The following is a 17,554-nucleotide window of genomic DNA, read 5'->3' as shown; positions in this document are numbered from 1 at the left end:
TCGCCCGAAAGCTGCTCGGAAGACAGGTAAATATCAGTCGCAGACTCGGAGGGCTGCAGCCTACCCCGAGGGGGCGGCCCATGCTGTCAAGTGGATCTCCTCTTCCGGACTCGTCCAATCTTGGTTTCTGGCTCGTACAATAGTGGGTTCGTCAGACTCTCTGCGGGCTCTCGTCAGGCGTTTCCCTGTTCCTTTCATACGAGACCTTGATCAAGAACAAAATGAAACGGCTATATAATCTCTGGAGAGCGACTCTGGACTGTTGACTATACAACCCACATCCTCTTTGCTTCGCTTCATTGTTTGCTAGTAGGCGATGTCCATACTTACCAACGTAACTTGGCTGGACATATGCCTTGCTAGTGCCGGAGTGTATCTGGTAAAGCAGGTGTTCTCTAAGAAAAATCCTGCGCCATATCCACCTGGTCCCCCGGGGTGGCCTCTCGTCGGGAACCTCATGGACATGCCTCACATCAAGTATGGTGAGTACCTCCCGTTTTTCCAAAATCATGCGCTCCATAGTAGTCGTGTCTGCAGGCGATATCTCACACATTGAGCTTCTGGGTCAACGTATCATTGTACTGAATTCTGCCAAGACCGCCACGGACATACTAGACAAGAAGAGCGCTGTATACTCTGACCGTCCTGTTCTTCCTATGGGTGGCGAACTTGTTGGCTTCAAGCACATTTTGCCTCTACTCCCTTGTGGTGACCGATTCCGCCGGTACCGCAAGCACTTTCACCACGTCATTGGCAGTCACGCCGCCTTGGACATCTACAACCAGATAGAAGAGGTTGAGACCCACCGATTTCTGAAGCGTGTGCTTGCGAATCCCGACCAACTACAAACACATGTTCGACAGTATGTATCATTTATCGTCGCACTAACGTGACCTTAAATTTTTATAGCACCGCTGGTGCTATCATTCTACGAATCTCTCATGGCTATGAAGTGAAGGAGAACAATGATCCCTTCGTTGACCTTGCAGACCGCGCTATGGACTACTTCTCGCGGACCACCGCCCCCGGTGCCTTCATGGTCGATATCGTGCCATCTTGTAGGACTATAGCATCCTGATGTTTACTTCCAATGACCTGACTATCTTTAGTGGCCAAGGTTCCCGAATGGTTCCCTGGCGCTGGCTTCAAGCGCATAGCCCGTGAATGGCATGAGACCACCGAAGAGATGGCTGCTGCACCGTACGAGTTTGTCAAGGATCAGATGGTGACAATGATTCGTAGTTGTGCGATCATGAGTTGAAGTTTGAATTTTACAGGCAGCTGGCGTCGCCCTCAAGTCTTTCACCTCGAATCTGTTGGAAGATGCTTTGTCTGCAGAAGATGAACACATTGTGAAATGGTCTGCTGCATCTCTGTATGGCGGTGGTGCCGATACAGTTGGTCACTCCCTACAAATTTCAGATTATCGTCTTGAGAGAAACACCTGTTTCCGTAGACGGCTTCTGCAGTCTACTCGCTTTTCCTAGCTATGACACTTTTCCCTGATGTACAGAAGAAGGCTCAGGCTGAAATAGATGCCATCGTCGGTCCCGATCGTCTTCCCTCCCTCGCTGACCGCAACTCCCTCCCCTATACTGAGGCGCTTGCGACAGAAATCTTACGCTGGAATGTTGTCGCCCCTACCGGTATGTGTATCCTATTTATCGCATTCTGTACTTGACGAGGGGTAATCTCAATGACAGGTTTCCCCCATCTTGTCACTGACGACGAAATCCATGACGGTTACTACATTCCAAAAGGCTCCGTAGTGATACCTAACATTTGGCTAGTACTTCCCTTTTTTTGTGATCCATATGTTAACATAATTTAATAACAGGTTTATGCTCCATGACCCGCGGACGTATGCTAACCCGTCGCAATTCAACCCTGAGCGCTTCTTAGCGAAGGATGGGAAGGGGCCTGAGACTAACCCTCGAACGATCTGCTTCGGCTTTGGTAGACGGTAAGCATAGAGTTCTTGTTTGAGTGACTATGCTGACTTTCTGCTCTGCAGTATCTGCCCAGGTTAGTCTAGCTCAGATGAAGAAGACAGTTCTGACGTCGCTGTCTGTTGCACGTCTCCACCTCGCTGATGCGTCCGTCTGGATATCCACCGCGATGTCACTCGCCGTTTTTGATATTTCCAAGGTCATCGAGAACGGTGTTGAGATCACCCCTGAGGTTGACCCCACATCCGGTACGATTAGGTATGTTGCGTATCTCATCGGGTTTGCTCTGTTGGTCCACAACATTTCACACTCCAGCCATCCCAAGCCCTTCAAGTGCTCTATCAAGGCTCGCTCTGCGAAAGCCCTTGAGCTCATTCAGCAAGATGCCAACTACTAAGTGAAATCACAGTTATGCTTTTTTATGTGTTAGAACAAGTCTTGTGCATCATATATAGATAGTTTATCTTGAATACGGTGATTTCATTGAACCGTTTTCAGTCAAGGTCGGTATACACGAAGCCATATATAATCAAGAAGGAATTGAGAAGGAACAACTGTTCCTTCTGTTATGGTCTGGCTAGCTAAGGGAGACTAAGAATTGGACATAGTACTACTGAAAGCGCATGAAGGTTTAAAGATCGACTTACCTGAGATGGAATTGAGTGCTTTATGATGCTTCTTCAGCTGGTTTCCGACTGCGCTGCATAGTGCCATAGTGCGGTCATCTTAAGCATCCATGCCAACATTATGCACAGCTCATGTTATTTTCGAACAGAGGGATGACATATACAGTAGCGACTAATTGCTCCAGCTGCCCTCAGAACGTACACATATCTCTTCAACCTATAGCGGGAGACAACTCCACAGCGGTGAAATAGATGAAATCTGCATATACAGGGCCGTTCACCATCATGCAAACAAACACCAGACAGCATGAGTACACGTAGGGACACCAAAACACACCTCCCAGCAAATTATCTCCTGCCACCATAGTCTCTTTCCCTCTCATCAGGCACCCTCCGCCGCCTATCACCTCCAGGCGATCGCTCATGCCGCTCTCTCTCACGATGATCATCCTTGCGCCGCCACTCGTATCCACCATCCCGCCCGCCGCGATCCCGCGCATCCATATCCCGCTTGCGAGGAGGAGACCGGTCATCTCTCCGGTGGGGAGGAGAGTCACGACGAGGATATCCTCGCCCATCTCTTTGTCGTGGCGGAGGCGACGGGGACGGCGTACGAGAGGGGTAGCGTCCACCTCGACGCGGAGGAGGCGAGCGAGAGTCATCCCGGGCACCACGACGCGGGGGTGGGGGTGAGCTGCGTGAGTCATCTCGGGCACCACGGCGCGGGGGCGGGGTGCGCGAGTCGTCCCGCGCATCACGACGTGCAGGAGAACGACGGGAGCCGTCTCGTACACTAGGACGGCGCGGCACTGAGCGTGAGTCATCCCGCCCTCTGCGAGGAGGAGGGGGGGTTCGTCGACGGCGCCTAGAGTCAACCGAGGATTCAGAATCTGACGGAGACGTGTCAGAGTCAGAGTCGGACTCAGAATCAGAATCCGAGTCCTCAGATGAATCGGAATCACTGCTGGATGAATTCGATTCTTGCTCCAGCATGGCACGTCGTTGTTCCATAATAAGCCGTGGAGCGTTCTATTGCAACGACATGTGAGCCACTTCAATATCTCGAGCGTGTAGATTAGATATACCTTGAGATACTCTCTCATTTCCTCAGTGAGAGCACCAAGTCCGATACTCGTGAAGTAGTTAATGGAGAACCGCGTATTCTTCGGGTTATCCATTGGGAACATATCCTTGGTCGCATGCTTGACCTGCTCGTCCTTGAACCTCTCCGCAAGCGTTTTCAATCCCATGCTCTCCATCATCTCTTGCATCATAATCTTGATGAAAATACGGCTAGAACTCGTGGTATCCTCCTCGTTGATCTTGACACACTCGAGCACAACCCACGAGACAGCATCCGTCGCAAGCATATGTCCGAAGAAACGGGAGATGTTGCGCAGGCGATTGGTTTCATACCGATGGATTGTTGTGTAGTAATTAGAGAAGGCCTGCTCGAGTGCGTCTGTCCAGACACGGTTGAGTTTGCTGAAGCGCTCGCCAACAAGACCATAGAAAGTGGAGTAAGAACGCTCTTGGGAGCAACATTCGATGACCATGTTGATGAGTTCAATCTAAATGAATAGTCAAGTATCTGCGAAGCGTTCCCTACATGAACACGCACCTCATCGCCTTCTTTTATCTGGACTTTGAGGAGCTTATGGACAGCCTCCTCGTAATTAAGGGCGTTCATGATCGTCAAGTAGATCGTCCTACGCAGGTTCACGAGGTTGGTCTCCGTACGATCTTCAATGCCTTCCTTATCCGCGACCACTGCAGAAGATGAGCCCAAGACTCAAGACGTGACGCAAAACGAAACGAACCTTCGTCTTCATCCTCGCTTGACGATTCTTCAGAACCAGATTCTTCGCCCTCTGAACCTTCACCTAGAATCTCAGCCCTGATAGACTTGTACTTTTCCTCATTCTCTGGGAAATTAGGATCAAACTTGAAAATATCTATAAAAAAGAAATTCAGGCTAGGTTTCTTTTGTCAGAACACGAGCACGCACTTAATCCTTCCTGAACCTGGAGCTCTTCCTCAAGCTGAATTTGGTGCGTAATCTGCTCTTCTTCTTCGACCAAGTCAAGGCCCTCGGGAAGGATTGGGTTGTCCTTGTACTTATCCTTCCGAGTTTGCATCAGGACTTCGATCATATATTGAACCCTATGGCTAATTGACCCCTCGTTCAACACAGCACGGAATCGCTCAAAGACGGTCGCATTGGCCTTTGGTGAGTTTTCGGCGAGGAAGGCTCCTACTTCGCGCATGAAACCGACAGCAATTTCGATTGAGTCATCGGTGGGGCGCTCGAGAAGAAGAACCAGGATTTGGAGAGCTATAATTTCGTGAGCGACGGCTTGATTGACGAGATGAGCAATAAAGGTCGTTGTTGAGTGGCATACAATCTTGGGAGGCAAGGTAAGCGATCTCGAGAAATGACAATACGCTTTGGAATTGCTTACCTTGTCATTTCGTTTGAATGATCGTCTGAATTGACTGATTAAACGAGTGAGAACAAGTTCCCCCACTTGAGGGAGTTTTGTGTTGATAACAGCCACCACGGCAGCAAATACAGGCGTAAATGGCAAACTTGATGACTGCGCCTTCATGATGCTCCGGGAAAAAAGGCCTCGACCACGAATGAGATTTTCGGAGAAGAGTTCAGGGACGATTTGCTTGATATTCGCAATGTTGACTCGATTGACGATACCGGTCAGAGATTTGCGAAGCGCATCCCAAGACAACCGCTGGTATTCTGGACTGGATTTATCATTACCAGCGGCAGCTTGCAAGGCGCGTAGACGTGCAGGGGGCATGTACACGCCACCCGAGCGTGAGCCTATGAGCTTGGCGAATTCAGCCTGTTTCTCTGCTTGATCCTGTGCGCTATTCTGCACTTTGGGATTTGACGCTTTTTCGAGGTTCATGGCTGCTATATTAGCAGCGAGTTGCCTCTCTCGTTCGGCTCGTCGAATAGGGTCCACATCGCTTACACGAGGAAGGTCTATATGAACCCGGAACGGTGACTGCGAACGACGGCGAGTTGATGGTGGAATGCCGTCTGGCTCACCAGCTGAGCGAGAACGAGACCTGAAACTATTGTAAGCGGCCAGACTTTTCAACGGAATATTCTGTAAGTACCTCTTTCTACGTCCAGAAGGACCGTCTGAATCAATCTGAGGGGGAAGCACTGGTGTCGCCATTGTCGTTAGTGGTCAACTCGCGCAGACCCGTGGGAATTCTTTTGCTTCCTATGCGCTTAGTCAGCGTATGCGTTGTTTGTGTTTGGCGGAAAGCTCACCCCCCTCACGTTGGCCTCAGTTGATGTTGAACTCAGACTCGGACAGTTTCGATGCCATATGACGTGTAATACTAAAGAGAGACTAGATGTCCTGCTTCATGCTATTAGGGAGCATTTCAACTTGGCTCTCTTTGGTACTATATATAACAAGCTCCCTCAGAGTCTGCGTCTTTGTTTCATGAACGGAGCGGTGTACTCAGCGCGGTCCCCATAAATTGTCAGATGAACCAATGCGCAGCTCCTCCAAGTTCGCGGACGCTCAGGCTGATCTTGTATTGTGTGTCGTGACATATGTTCCCGACTTTCTATGCCTTGCATCAATAATCTTGACCTCAAAAAGTCCATTTACAACATCTTTCAACAACATCTTCGCTCGATCATCTGCTCTGTGGCTTATAACGTGGTTGGGCTAGCGTTACCACAAACATTGCGTTTCGTCCGGCGCAGAAGTGCGGAACTATATTCCAAGCTTGTCGGTGAACTCTTGGGCGTGGATAATATTCATAAAAAACCAGTGCTCTAGAGTGAAGATAATAGGCCTCGTGGCCATTTACACTTCCGTTCAAGAGCTCAAAGGCGTGTTCAGTCGGGGGTATTTTTTGTCATCTTTTGAACCGATCGGTTTCAATGGTTTGTCCCGTCAGAATGAAAGATCGAAGATCTGAGACACTTCGACTGTCGTTGGCAGAGTCCACATGATTACAGAGAGCAACGTACAGATTGTGCTTGTTCTCAGCCGTCTACCATCGCACAGCCTACAGGTCGGCAGCTAAAGCTAATTCACCAGAAGATATGAATTTGGCAGTCCGAGAAGCCCAAAATTTTTGGGCTTCTCCAGTAGGTTTTCCACCCCGAAGCTGGGGGAAATACAAAAGGTCGAATTGTTCTTACGAAAAATACTGGCACGGACTGACGTTCAGAGCCCTCTGATTGAACCACAACCAGTGAGCGTAAGTATCATCATTCACGTTCCACCCACTCATTATCATAAGGCCATATAGTCAACGGGCTACATCCTATGCGATATACTGTGCCCCCCACAACGTGCTCGATGTGTATAAGGGAAGGAGGACATGCGTCACGGATGCGTGGCACGGGAATATGGTCATATAACTTGTAGACCTCCGTTCCCGTCAGCATTTTGCTCGTTAGCTCGAGCGTGAGCTGAAGGCGATCTCGGGGATCATAGTTTCGATCATCAATGAACTTTACCATCGTAGACGCAACGATAAAGCGTTTGCCCGCTCGGCTCGCCAGCTGTGCAAGTTGATGCATCGACGGCTGTGGGAAATTATGATGGTGACTTTCCAGGTCTCTGAAGGAATATTGCAAGAAGATACAAATGTCATTGTCAACATCTGCGCTGTCTAACGAGATGATGGCAGCAACGCCTTCCCCAGTGGTCCTCACTGGTATCTCGCACACCAGCAGGCGCATCTCTTTTGTCTGCATGGCTTTACGGATATGCTCTTCCGAACGACTTGTGAGGTGACGGGCAGATCAGGGTCATGAAGAGCCTGGCCAAGTAGGGAGATGAGATCAGCGAGCTCCCTTTCGGAGGTCGATTCACCGAGTGGTTCGGATGTGGGGTCGTTGGCGGGTTCGGGGGTGCATTCATCAAGGGCATCAATGGCGAACGTCAAAGGCGACAGTCGCGCAGTCTGGATTGAAGCTTCCGCGGAGATTGGAGAAACAACACCTCCATCTGGTCGCGAAGAGACTTGTCGGGGTCCAGAAGGGCTGGATTGTTCAGGATAGCTCTATTCACGTCCTTCCGAATGACGGAAAAATTGCTAGCCACTTGGTAGGCAAGAGTCGCAAAGTAGTCAGTCGTACGGCGTTTTGTGTGCTTGCGCGAGAAAAAGAATGTTCCCGCGAGCCGCTTTTCTACTGTCGTCTCCTCTGTCATTTTCAGATCTCTTATCCTTTCAGCTACAGTGAACGCAACAGCAGACTTTCCGACGCCCACCGTGCCATGCAGCCAAATGAGTTGACTCTTCGCTTTGTCGTCTAAGAATCTGTAGATGTGGACCACTTGGGTCCTTTCCAAACATTTCGGATGGGGCCGGCGTTCGCGAGAGTCATATTCAGCGCCCTTGGCAGCGACTTGGAACAACTTCTCCCAAGTTCCTTCAGAGATATCCAAGAACTGTTGGTCAGGTTAAAAGACAGGAAGGGGACAAGATATGGATATACTGACATTAACTCCTTAACAATAATTCGCGACACAGAATGTGAGAATAAGTCCCAGTAAGATTAGGAATGATAGGAGTGACGGTTACATCATGACTTACGAGGACGCCGATCCAAGGGTCAGAGGCTCAGCTTATTTTGAGAGCGGGTACTGAAGTTGTGAAAGGATGTCTTGGCGTAGTATACATGCCTGTCGAACGGTGATGGGTGGGGCAGCGAGATGATCAAACTGTGACACATACAATGTAGAGTGATAGAATTTGCAAGGTGTAAGAGCTACTTTGAGATCGAATGGATGAATGTTGGTTCCAGTGCCGTATAAAGCTTGCTGGAGGGTGGTAGAATGCAGTTGAAGCTTGAAGGGCACTCGTCTAGGTTAAGTACAGGTTACTTCCAGGAAGCTGCACTGTGCAGGCACGTGGCCATGCCACCCCTAGCCAAATCATTGATTGAAAGATAGCTTAATGCCCAGTGCACACACAGTTAGAGGGAGGCGTCGGCGCAAGGTGCTCGACAAGAAATCGAGAGTCATGAGTTGCGCTGTAGCAGTTCGTTAGTTGCAAATTCGAGTTCAGGACGTCTGTGACAGCGTCTATGTGCTTAGTCAGCAGTATGCAGCTCGAGTTTGACTGCGGACTCCATCACCTGAACGTTGAACTTCGCATGAGTAAGGAGTGCTCTAACCAAGGCATTGGTAGAGTGTTAAGCACTAATTCCTTTGACTGTTACTTACCTGCGAGGCAAGCAGATAGTTTCGGTGCTATATGACATGTAATAGTACTAAAGGGAAACGAACTACAATGTTTTCTTTACATAAGAAGGCGTTTCACTTGGGTACTGTAACGCCGGTTAAGCTCGTTCAAAGTCTGCTGCACGAACGGATCCAGAAGTGTACAATTGCAGCGTTCCGGATCCGTGGCCCCACAATTCATCAGATGAACCAACCAATGCGCAGCTCCTTCGCGGACGATGACCTTGTATTGTGCGTTCTAACGTATCTTCCTGACTTTCAGTGCCTTGCATCAACCATCCTGACCTCAAAGTCCGTTTACAACATCTTTCAGCAGCATCCTCGCTCGATCATCCGCTCTGTGGCTTATAACTTAGTTGGGCCAGCGTTACCACAAGCATTGCGTTTCGTCCGGTGCCGTAATGCGCAACAATATTCCAAGCCTGTCGGTGAACTCTTGGGCGAGGATAATATTCAGAGAAACCCAGTGCTTTCCAGCGAAGAAATCACAGGCCTCGTGGCCATTTCAAGCTCTATTCAAGAGCTCGAATGCGTGTTCAGTCGGAGGTATTTTTCTCCATCATCTTTACGCCCTGATCAGGTAATGATTTGTCGCTCAGAATGAAAGATCGAAGATATGCGACAAGTCAACTCTCTTCGGCGGAGTCGACGCGATTCCAGAGAGCGATGTACAGATTGTGCTTGTTCTCAATCGTCTACGGTCTCACTGCCTACAAGTCAGCACCCGAAGCTAACTCAAACATAATTTTGGCAGTGCGAGAGGCCAGAAAACTACGAAAGGGTTTCTTTGGTAATTTTCCCACCCCGGAACTGAGAGAAATTCAAAGGGTCGGGGAGTTTTTGCGAGGAATACTGGCTCGGACCAATGCTCGGCCCCCTCTTGATGATCCTGAACCCAGTAAGCGCGAACATCACCATTGATGTTCCACCCACTCATGATCATCAGGCCATATCAGTACTCTGACATCAAGTATGATATACCACGCCCCCGACACCGCGCTCAAGGTGTATGAGGGGGTGTACGATTGGATCCATGATCTCTATAATATCGCCATACCCTTTTTTGAAGACTTCATTACTGAGCCTCTAGTCTCTGTCCTGCTCGATAGGAACGAACCACGACTCCTTCCCGTTGGTCACAAGCATCTTATACTCGATGAGGTCATTGGAGAGCATGACCGATGTTCGTGTCCTTTAATCTTTCAGTTGCTGATCGCTCATTTGATCACAGGCTCGCAATGTCAATCTGATAGTGTCCAGGGGCTGGATTTATGGGGACCAAATAGTAAGTCAAAAATTACAGCGAACAAAACTTACTCATCCCGTAATTCTCGAAGACTGGAGATACCATTGGAGTATGCGTGGCACGCGTGTCCTTCTAATCGTCAACTCACTGAAAGGCAACCTAAGCAGAAACCATGCATACGAAGGGCATTTCTCTAGTGTAGTGGAGAGGGCACCCACTGAGCAGCTGATTGCAGGGCTGTTCGAATGCAAAATACCGGCATATGACACCTGGAACAAAGAAGACTGGTTATGCCGACAATGTTTAGAGACGTTCATACACGACCATCTCCATGTTTGGTACTTGAACCAGAAGGTTAAGGGTAAGCTTCTGCCCTTGATAAATATCATTCTGTTCACTCGATGCTTTCAAGGAGGACACCTGATCCCGGACAATTGCTTCTACGGATATAACTGCACTACGCAAGCCGAAAAATATGTACACGCTAAGGAACTGAATGTGAGTTTCTGCGAGTTGCTCTAGTGTCGGGAAGCTGAACTTGTTGGTTGTAGCACTTGTGTGAACCTACCAAGGGATACGATAACCTTTGAGCCACATATGTTTCAATTTATCTTGCGCCACGTACCATGTAGACAATATTGATTGTGATATGTAACACAGAGGCATCAATCAACGCGTACTTCTTGCCCCAGAAAACAAAACGGATTTCCATCCTGGACGTTCTAAGTAATATCCATGAAAGCTACTACGTCATTGAGTTAGTATGATTAGTTACGTTCGAATCTTCCGGAAGCAGTTCTCATCACCCACTAGTAACCATGCAACCGGTACCAGCGCTCAGCTGTGTCCATTGTCCATGATTAAGCGGTGGTCATCAACAGGCAAACTTGTAAAGCTGGACGATCATCATGGAGACACTCGAGGTATTGGAATCCATCACTAGGGTGAGTTTCAGCCTTTGAATCGGTCGTCTGACCTGCGAACTCACCGCCCGCCTGGAATAGCTGAGCGACCGGGTAGTGAGAGTGCTGGGCCAGGTGAGTGTTATGATGCTTCCAATGTCAATCCGAGGATCATTTCCCACAGAACCCAGGTAAATTCACGCTCCAAGGTAATCACTTCCTTTCAAGCGATTGAAGTCTAGCAGAAATCTAACCATCTTGCAGGGACCAACACTTATCTTATCGGCGAGTGCAACCCCTATACACTCATCGACACAGGCGAAGGCAAAGACGCCTACATTCCCCAGCTCGAATCCGCCCTCAGCAACGCCTGCAAGCTTACGAACCTAAATAAACCCCATGTATCCGACATCATCATCTCTCACTGGCATGGCGATCACACAGGTGGGCTCTCCTCCGTCCTTTCGCTCCTGCGAAGAATGTGGGATGAGCGTGGCACCCCTTCCCCATTCAAGCCACCCCGTATCCACAAGTTTCCTCTTGTAAACGCGCCGCCGTCTGGCGCCGATGCAACTATCGCGCCCCCGCCCCCAGGTACATACACCACCACCACCACCACCACCACCACCAATGGTTCTTTCCTGCATGACCTCGCAGACGGTCAGCTCTTCCAAATAACTGGCTCCCCGTCGCCGATGCGAGTCATCCACGCCCCAGGCCACACCGCCGATTCCATCAGCCTCCACATCCCAGACGACCACGCACTCTACACAGCTGACACCGTACTCGGTCAGGGTACTGCGGTGTTTGAGGATTTAGGAATGTATATATCCTCCTTGCGCAAGCTCCTCGCTTTTCAATCTGGTTATACTGTGTTGTACCCTGGGCATGGTCCTGTCGTCGCTGAGGGTCCTAAGCTCATTGGTACATACATCACGCATCGCATGGAGAGGGAGGCACAGATTGTTAGCATCATGGAGAAACCTAGTCCTGATGGACAGCCTTGGTCTACATGGGGAATTGTATCTACGATATATTCTGCGTACCCGCAGAATTTATGGGAGCCTGCTGCGCGAAGCGTGGACCAGCATCTTGGGAAGCTTCAGGCCGAGGGCAAGGTGAAGAGGCTTGAGGGTGAAGGCAAGGATGTCAAATGGGAGTTACTAGCGAAGTTATGAAGGAGAAAGCGAAAAGGCCTTATTTCTCCACATTTATCAAAGCTACGGGAAGAATATATCATGAAATAGATCGTGCATACAATGTATTATACAGTAACATATCCACTGACATTATAGCGCATCAAAATTGATATGATGCGATGTCCTCCTCCGTTCCAGCTCATCCTCCCTCTTCTCATTCAGATGCAGAACGAAGACGATCCCTGCCAAAATGACGGTTGCGACTACGACTGTAAGCGTCACCCACGGGACCCAAGCCCCTGGCCGGAGGAACAGCTCCCTTCGCCATGCCCCGTCACCAAGAGAAGGGTGAATCACGACGCGCGAGTTCGGGATGACACCTTCCATATTAATAAAATGTTCCTGCGTGTGCTTGGTTGAACCGACAAAGAGATTCTCGATGTAGTTGTTGGTGCGCCCGAGTCCGAAGAAGGAATATGGCGTCAGAAGGGAATGGTAAGAAGTTTGAGGGAGTTGCCCGACTTGGGCAGCGGAACGACGGCCAGAGGTATCGAGAACGGTGTATTTGTATGAGGCACCCGAGTAGCTCACGCCAAAGGGCTGCCAGATCAGCTATGTCAGCGCATGTCCCAACGAAATCTGGGAAACACCCACGGAGTACGTCGAACCATTTGACTCCGTACACCATCCATTGTCACATGCTCCATTCAGGACTGGACAAGATATGAGCGTATGACGGACATTGATCATCCTGTTACTGACCTATAGCATTCAAAAAGAACGCATCGTAGTAAAAGTTGTTCTGGACGAACGACACAGTACCTTGCTTCTGGTCACCGGTTCGCTGCACAACAATATCCAGCGTACCCTTGCATACAGGTCAAATCAATGCACCATCGAGAAAAATACTAATACTCACATCCTCGTCCATATCCAAAAACGCCGCTCCGCGTGCATCCTTCACAGCTTCCAAAGTCTCCGCGCCCTTCGTGACGAGGTGGAAACCCCTCCTGCCCTCCCCTTTTTTGTCGCATCCCCCCAGGCCCTTGGCACAGGGCTCGGAAAGTAATAGTTTGGGTGTATGCGACAAATCGGAAGGGTTGGAGACAATGAGAAGGAGGTCTGGAAAGCCGTCAAGGTTTGCGTCTCCAAGTTTGATGGGCAGAGGGATAGACGGAGAGTACGTGGTATCGAGGACTAGAAGCGAGCTCGAGGAAGAGGAGGGAAGAAGGTCGGAAAGTGGTATCCGTACGTATGCCTGGGTGCACTAAGTAAGGCTACGGAATGCAAAAATTGAGTAGCGACGAACGTCGTTATCGCTTGCTGTACTCAGATCGAACTTGAAGTGGGGGTCAGCAGTGCACAGCTCTTCTGGTCGCCGACATATTCGGTTTCCTTTCTTGTCTGTCGTGGGGGATGTCGGCGAAGCACAGAGCGGTAATTGTGTATTATACACGATGTTGATGAAGCAGCCAGAGCCCACGCCGATTGATGAGACGGATGAGCATGAGGGAAACACCATGTCAATGGTACCGTCCCTGTCTGTCTATCTATTAGCATGCGTCGGAGAGGTGAAAAAGGGGGGACAGACCAACGTCAGCGAAAGATATCCCCTGGGTCCCAGAAGGCAGCACATCACTCTGCGCTAGCGAAAATCCAGAGTCCTTGTTATTAACCCAGATCTGGAATGACTTCTTCCCGGAACTATCCTGGCATACCAGAAAGATATCTCCAAACACGACGAATGAGATGAAAAACGATATGAACGACCATTCTACCCACCTGCTAAGCAATCACCATTGAGGTCAATTACGGCATTGCTGTGAGGATTGGCAAGCGTGCACTGGTTTCCAGTAAATGGAGGGTCAATGCTACCTCACAGTCAGTTGAAAGATGTCACACACAGCCTGGGACACTTACAGTTCGAACAGCGTAGGTTGACTCTGCGACCCATTCCACGTGTTCTGCCAAACTGTGAAGGGGTCGGAATAAGTCCCCTGCGAATAGGCAGTGCCCAACAGGTCAATTTGCATATCTCCGTTGATGTCAACTGGTATAGGCTCTGACAGCGTCGAAGACGGGATGGAAATAGGGTCTGATGCTACAAATTGCAATTATAGTGAGCCGTTCGGCGCTAGGGAGATAAAGCTCACCAAATGTGCCATCGTGGTTACCCGTGTAGAGTGTCATATCTAGCCTATTTGAAGCGGCGGGATTTGCGCTCATGACGAGCACATCGAGCTTGCCGTCGTGCGTGAAGTCGCCTGGGATGACATTGTAAACAGGTGTTGGATGTCGCATTGATGAGACCTTCTCAAATGAAAATGTATCTGCCGAGAGCAGAGTGATCAGAAAGAATATGGAATACTGAGGGACTATCTAACCGTGATCCCAGAGGTATACAGACAAAGTTTGCTGGTCCGAGTCTATCGAGAGGACATCTAAACTATTGAGGCAAAAGATTCAACGGTGATCCAGAGACTGACACATTTAACACATACAATTGGTCCCCATTAAAGTCCCCAAATGCCACTATCCGATCCCCGTCATTTATGCCCGCGGAGCCCGCCTCCATGAGGGAGTTCTTCGTGAACCTTTTCGGCGGGAACGGCCATATTGATGCAACGGGTGACGAGAGCAGCAATAGGCTCAACACCAGGTACGCTGGAATCGCTTGTAATGGTTGGTGTCTCTGTGCGCTCCAAGACTTGAAGAATGAGCTGGCCATGATAAGTCCGGAGTCACGTTAGCCAACTGCTGCGTGTGGCCAGTTAAGGATATATTATGTTACTTCCTGGGCAAGGATTCTGGTTACACAGCTACAAAAGCAATGAAACACTGCACATGCGTTCAGCAGGCGAAAAAATGAGGTAATTGAGAGTTGAGAATCTCAAGCGGTGAGGCAAAGTTCAAACACATATTCCCCTCCTCATGTGATCACGTGATTGCATGACTGGCTGAGGCACTGAATACGGTACTGACGTTCTATTCGATCGTCTGGACTATGGAATAAGTACTGCTTGTCTTGAGCCTCGCAGCTTGCTGGTTTTGGATCAATGTCGCACTCTACGGCGTGCGTGCTCCTGCTGTACATATTCACATTAATGAATTTATGGCGCAGCTCGGTTCCTTCCGGAACGGTTGCTCGGACCCAGGTCATTCCACAAATTTACACTGCACACGGCTGTCTTCCTGGTCTTCCTAGGGGACTGGTTCTGCCAGAGCAACCCTCAAAACACAATATATCGACCATCATATGTGTGTTTTGGGTGGGATACTAGAAACTAGGCACAACCGGCAGCACTCGACAGCATCACCTATTCTGCCATATGCATGATATTGTAATGTATGACAGTCCTGACGATAAGTATGATGCCTCATCCCAACATGTTAGTTTGACCGCTTGGGGTACCATGATAATACCTAATGCATTCCAATTCGTCGAAATTGATATCTCGACAGTAACAAACGAGGTATAGTCTTCTACATCCTAATCATAATGGAAGTTGGAATTGAGAACTTGAATAATAATGGCTCGCTGCTCTGCCAAGCCTGGAGTTCTGCCAAGTTCTGCCTCCCTGTTGACGCGAAATTCTACCGTAGATTTGCCAAGCAGAACTGGTTCTGCCAAAACACTAGAGCCTAAGTACCGCCTATGCCTATTCATAATTAAGTCCTAATATCAGATCCCAGACACTGCGCGTTCACCTACCGGCCTCTGCTGACCCCTTAGTACTCGGTATCCAGCGATTATTCATTTGGGTGACCGTCATACGCGGGAACTTCAGATGCATATAAATTGAACTCGGTCAAGTCCCCAAAACCCTCAGAGACAATCGCCTCGTTTACAGTGGGTATCCTGAGAGTTGAAGACTTGGGCAACTGTAACATCCATTTCACATATAGCTCTTCCCGGACGTGCCATAGCACCATCGCGTACACCACACAATCAAAATTTTGACGGTGCATATGTTCCTGGCACTGGCGGTCATCACTGACGCATATACTACTAGATACCATGAAGATTCAGTTCACCTACATCGCCATCCTTGTCGCTGCCGCTGGGGTGAAGGCAGCTCCTAGTAATACCGATGAAGGAGCTAAATACTGCTTAGAAGCATGCTTCGGCGATAACAAGCACTGCGGGAAACTCACACCTGTCTTTCACGCTAACACAAACTGCTGGATCTGCTGCAGTGGCTGATGAGTAGCTATCGAATTTGTACAGATGATGTATTTCATCTAATTACCCAGTGTCATAGATTCTGAAGAGGACTACTATACATGACTTGCTGTGAATACTACATAGATAACGGTTCCAATGAACATCGTTCAAAGATACGCTGATGCTGATAAGGGTGGAGCTATGTCTTGTTCACCAGTCTGAGGATAATAGACACGATACGTCACCATCGGTATAGTCAAAGGCTAATAAACGTCCGTCAACATGTCATGCTGAATAGCCTCCCTCGAAAATTATTCGAGCAAAAAATCCCGTCTACAAATCAATCTCTCCGTCCTTTCCATTCCCAGACGCACCGTCATTAAAGTTCTCTAGCATTCCATCTGAGCCTCTACAACCTCTGCGTCGTCTGGTCATCCCTGACAGCCTTCACGTCTTTCTCAACGAAATGATGAAAATCGGCTGATACATATGTAATGATAATGGCTGTCTGCAGATCCATCGACGAGACTAGAAACCAAACCAAATTAGTTTTAAGTGAACACGCAGAATTCGACAATGACGAATGAGCAAGTGTCGCATGATGGCATGCTTAAGCCGGCTCAAAAACTTCGTGTCTTCCAGTCTCATCAATTCAATTGATGAGGCTAGAAACAACCAAGATTAATGGCACTCGTTGTGGAGTTTGGTTATGGAGACGGTGACTCACCTCCGAGAAGAGAGCTATCATTCACGTTGCTAGGATGATGCCATATGGCTATATATTTATGCATAGGATGAAAGTAATGAATCCCCCGTGACGACTCGGAGGGAGAGAAAGTACTGACTTGATAGCGGGACCAGGATGTTCCAGAGCGTATCGGCGGGTGAATGAAAGCACGATGAGAGACCGAAAGGGTCCGGGTGAAAGTTACTGGAAGCCTTTGTATTTGGCGTTCGGAGCGTGGATAGGATAGAATATTCAGTAGCGTGATTGATCATGAAGAGAGGATCAAATATAGACGAATCCATAAGTGGTTGACTTTCTGCAGCACTTAGAATCCTAGATTTTGATCCAAACCTTAAAATCGGAATGTCGCCTCGCACTTTGTCACGATTTAGAAACGCTTGCTAAACCACAGACCAATTGTGTTGATGTCGCTCGAGCTTCGCTTCAGCACCAGAACGTTGCCGACCGTCACGAAATCTTCATGCTATCTACAAACTTTGGAAGCAAGCCACGAAAGGAGGTAATTTTTATTGGTGCTCCTTCGCTCTTCAATGC

The 17,554-nt window shown here is 48.9% G+C and overlaps 6 protein-coding genes across 6 annotated transcripts; 4 read left to right on the top strand and 2 right to left on the bottom strand.

Annotated features, from left to right (window-relative positions):
• Positions 1–316: 316 nt before the first annotated feature.
• EDB91DRAFT_1235452 (cytochrome P450) lies at positions 317–2,346 on the top strand (the record flags this gene model as incomplete). Its single annotated transcript, XM_041321323.1, has 10 exons — positions 317–529; positions 558–862; positions 910–1,058; positions 1,110–1,244; positions 1,324–1,397; positions 1,457–1,646; positions 1,704–1,785; positions 1,838–1,963; positions 2,031–2,207; positions 2,265–2,346. The coding sequence occupies 10 exons, from the start codon at positions 317–319 to the stop codon at positions 2,344–2,346; spliced, it is 1,533 nt and encodes a 510-aa protein (XP_041180855.1).
• Positions 2,347–2,694: 348 nt separating this feature from the next.
• On the bottom strand, positions 2,695–6,118 carry EDB91DRAFT_1111142 (uncharacterized protein). The gene is made up of 8 exons (XM_041317736.1): positions 5,877–6,118; positions 5,717–5,826; positions 5,038–5,665; positions 4,584–4,980; positions 4,396–4,530; positions 4,197–4,345; positions 3,661–4,146; positions 2,695–3,604 (listed from the first exon to the last, which is right to left on the bottom strand). The coding sequence occupies exons 2-8, from the start codon at positions 5,776–5,778 to the stop codon at positions 2,924–2,926; spliced, it is 2,538 nt and encodes an 845-aa protein (XP_041180854.1). The 5' UTR covers positions 5,779–5,826; positions 5,877–6,118; the 3' UTR covers positions 2,695–2,923.
• A 2,898-nt stretch (positions 6,119–9,016) lies between these two features.
• Positions 9,017–10,743, top strand: EDB91DRAFT_1311765 (uncharacterized protein; the record flags this gene model as incomplete). Its single annotated transcript, XM_041325112.1, has 7 exons — positions 9,017–9,366; positions 9,420–9,718; positions 9,767–10,003; positions 10,052–10,105; positions 10,158–10,427; positions 10,479–10,564; positions 10,618–10,743. 7 exons carry the CDS (start codon positions 9,017–9,019, stop codon positions 10,654–10,656), a joined length of 1,335 nt encoding a protein of 444 aa, XP_041180853.1. The 3' UTR covers positions 10,657–10,743.
• An 81-nt stretch (positions 10,744–10,824) lies between these two features.
• Positions 10,825–12,321, top strand: EDB91DRAFT_818979 (beta-lactamase-like protein). The gene is made up of 4 exons (XM_041328507.1): positions 10,825–11,010; positions 11,071–11,103; positions 11,153–11,177; positions 11,233–12,321. Exons 1-4 carry the CDS (start codon positions 10,975–10,977, stop codon positions 12,144–12,146), a joined length of 1,008 nt encoding a protein of 335 aa, XP_041180852.1. The 5' UTR covers positions 10,825–10,974; the 3' UTR covers positions 12,147–12,321.
• On the bottom strand, positions 11,974–15,076 carry EDB91DRAFT_1111126 (uncharacterized protein). Its single transcript, XM_041317735.1, has 11 exons — positions 14,609–15,076; positions 14,492–14,553; positions 14,261–14,437; positions 14,028–14,208; positions 13,890–13,978; positions 13,699–13,836; positions 13,417–13,649; positions 13,027–13,365; positions 12,870–12,975; positions 12,762–12,820; positions 11,974–12,707 (listed from the first exon to the last, which is right to left on the bottom strand). Exons 1-11 carry the CDS (start codon positions 14,833–14,835, stop codon positions 12,258–12,260), a joined length of 2,061 nt encoding a protein of 686 aa, XP_041180851.1. The 5' UTR covers positions 14,836–15,076; the 3' UTR covers positions 11,974–12,257.
• A 30-nt stretch (positions 15,077–15,106) lies between these two features.
• On the top strand, positions 15,107–15,669 carry EDB91DRAFT_1111125 (uncharacterized protein). Its single transcript, XM_041317734.1, has one exon. The coding sequence runs from the start codon at positions 15,164–15,166 to the stop codon at positions 15,386–15,388; it is 225 nt and encodes a 74-aa protein (XP_041180850.1). The 5' UTR covers positions 15,107–15,163; the 3' UTR covers positions 15,389–15,669.
• The last annotated feature ends 1,885 nt before the right edge of the window (positions 15,670–17,554 follow it).

This window comes from Suillus paluster (assembly GCF_016628075.1).
Source record: "Suillus paluster strain FC165 chromosome Unknown EDB91scaffold_8, whole genome shotgun sequence".
Taxonomy (NCBI): domain Eukaryota; kingdom Fungi; phylum Basidiomycota; class Agaricomycetes; order Boletales; family Suillaceae; genus Suillus; species Suillus paluster.
Note: the sequence above shows the minus strand (reverse complement) of the source record. Positions and strands in the feature narration are given on the sequence as shown.

Excerpts from the sequence above, each read along its gene's own strand:
- EDB91DRAFT_1111125 (XM_041317734.1), top strand. The coding sequence starts at position 15,164 with ATGTCGCACTCTACGGCGTGCGTGCTCCTGCTGTACATATTCACATTA.
- EDB91DRAFT_1111142 (XM_041317736.1), bottom strand. The coding sequence starts at position 5,778 with ATGGCGACACCAGTGCTTCCCCCTCAGATTGATTCAGACGGTCCTTCT. Across the intron at positions 4,981-5,037 it reads CATTCAAACGAAATGACAAG|ATTGTATGCCACTCAACAAC; the intron begins GTAAGCAATTCC and ends TTGCCTCCCAAG. Across the intron at positions 4,531-4,583 it reads CCAGGTTCAGGAAGGATTAA|ATATTTTCAAGTTTGATCCT; the intron begins GTGCGTGCTCGT and ends TCTTTTTTATAG.
- EDB91DRAFT_1111126 (XM_041317735.1), bottom strand. The coding sequence starts at position 14,835 with ATGGCCAGCTCATTCTTCAAGTCTTGGAGCGCACAGAGACACCAACCA. Across the intron at positions 14,438-14,491 it reads TGTATACCTCTGGGATCACG|ATACATTTTCATTTGAGAAG; the intron begins GTTAGATAGTCC and ends TGCTCTCGGCAG. Across the intron at positions 12,708-12,761 it reads CAAATGGTTCGACGTACTCC|CCCTTTGGCGTGAGCTACTC; the intron begins GTGGGTGTTTCC and ends CTGATCTGGCAG.
- EDB91DRAFT_818979 (XM_041328507.1), top strand. The coding sequence starts at position 10,975 with ATGGAGACACTCGAGGTATTGGAATCCATCACTAGG. Across the intron at positions 11,104-11,152 it reads TAGTGAGAGTGCTGGGCCAG|AACCCAGGTAAATTCACGCT; the intron begins GTGAGTGTTATG and ends CATTTCCCACAG. Across the intron at positions 11,178-11,232 it reads AGGTAAATTCACGCTCCAAG|GGACCAACACTTATCTTATC; the intron begins GTAATCACTTCC and ends ACCATCTTGCAG.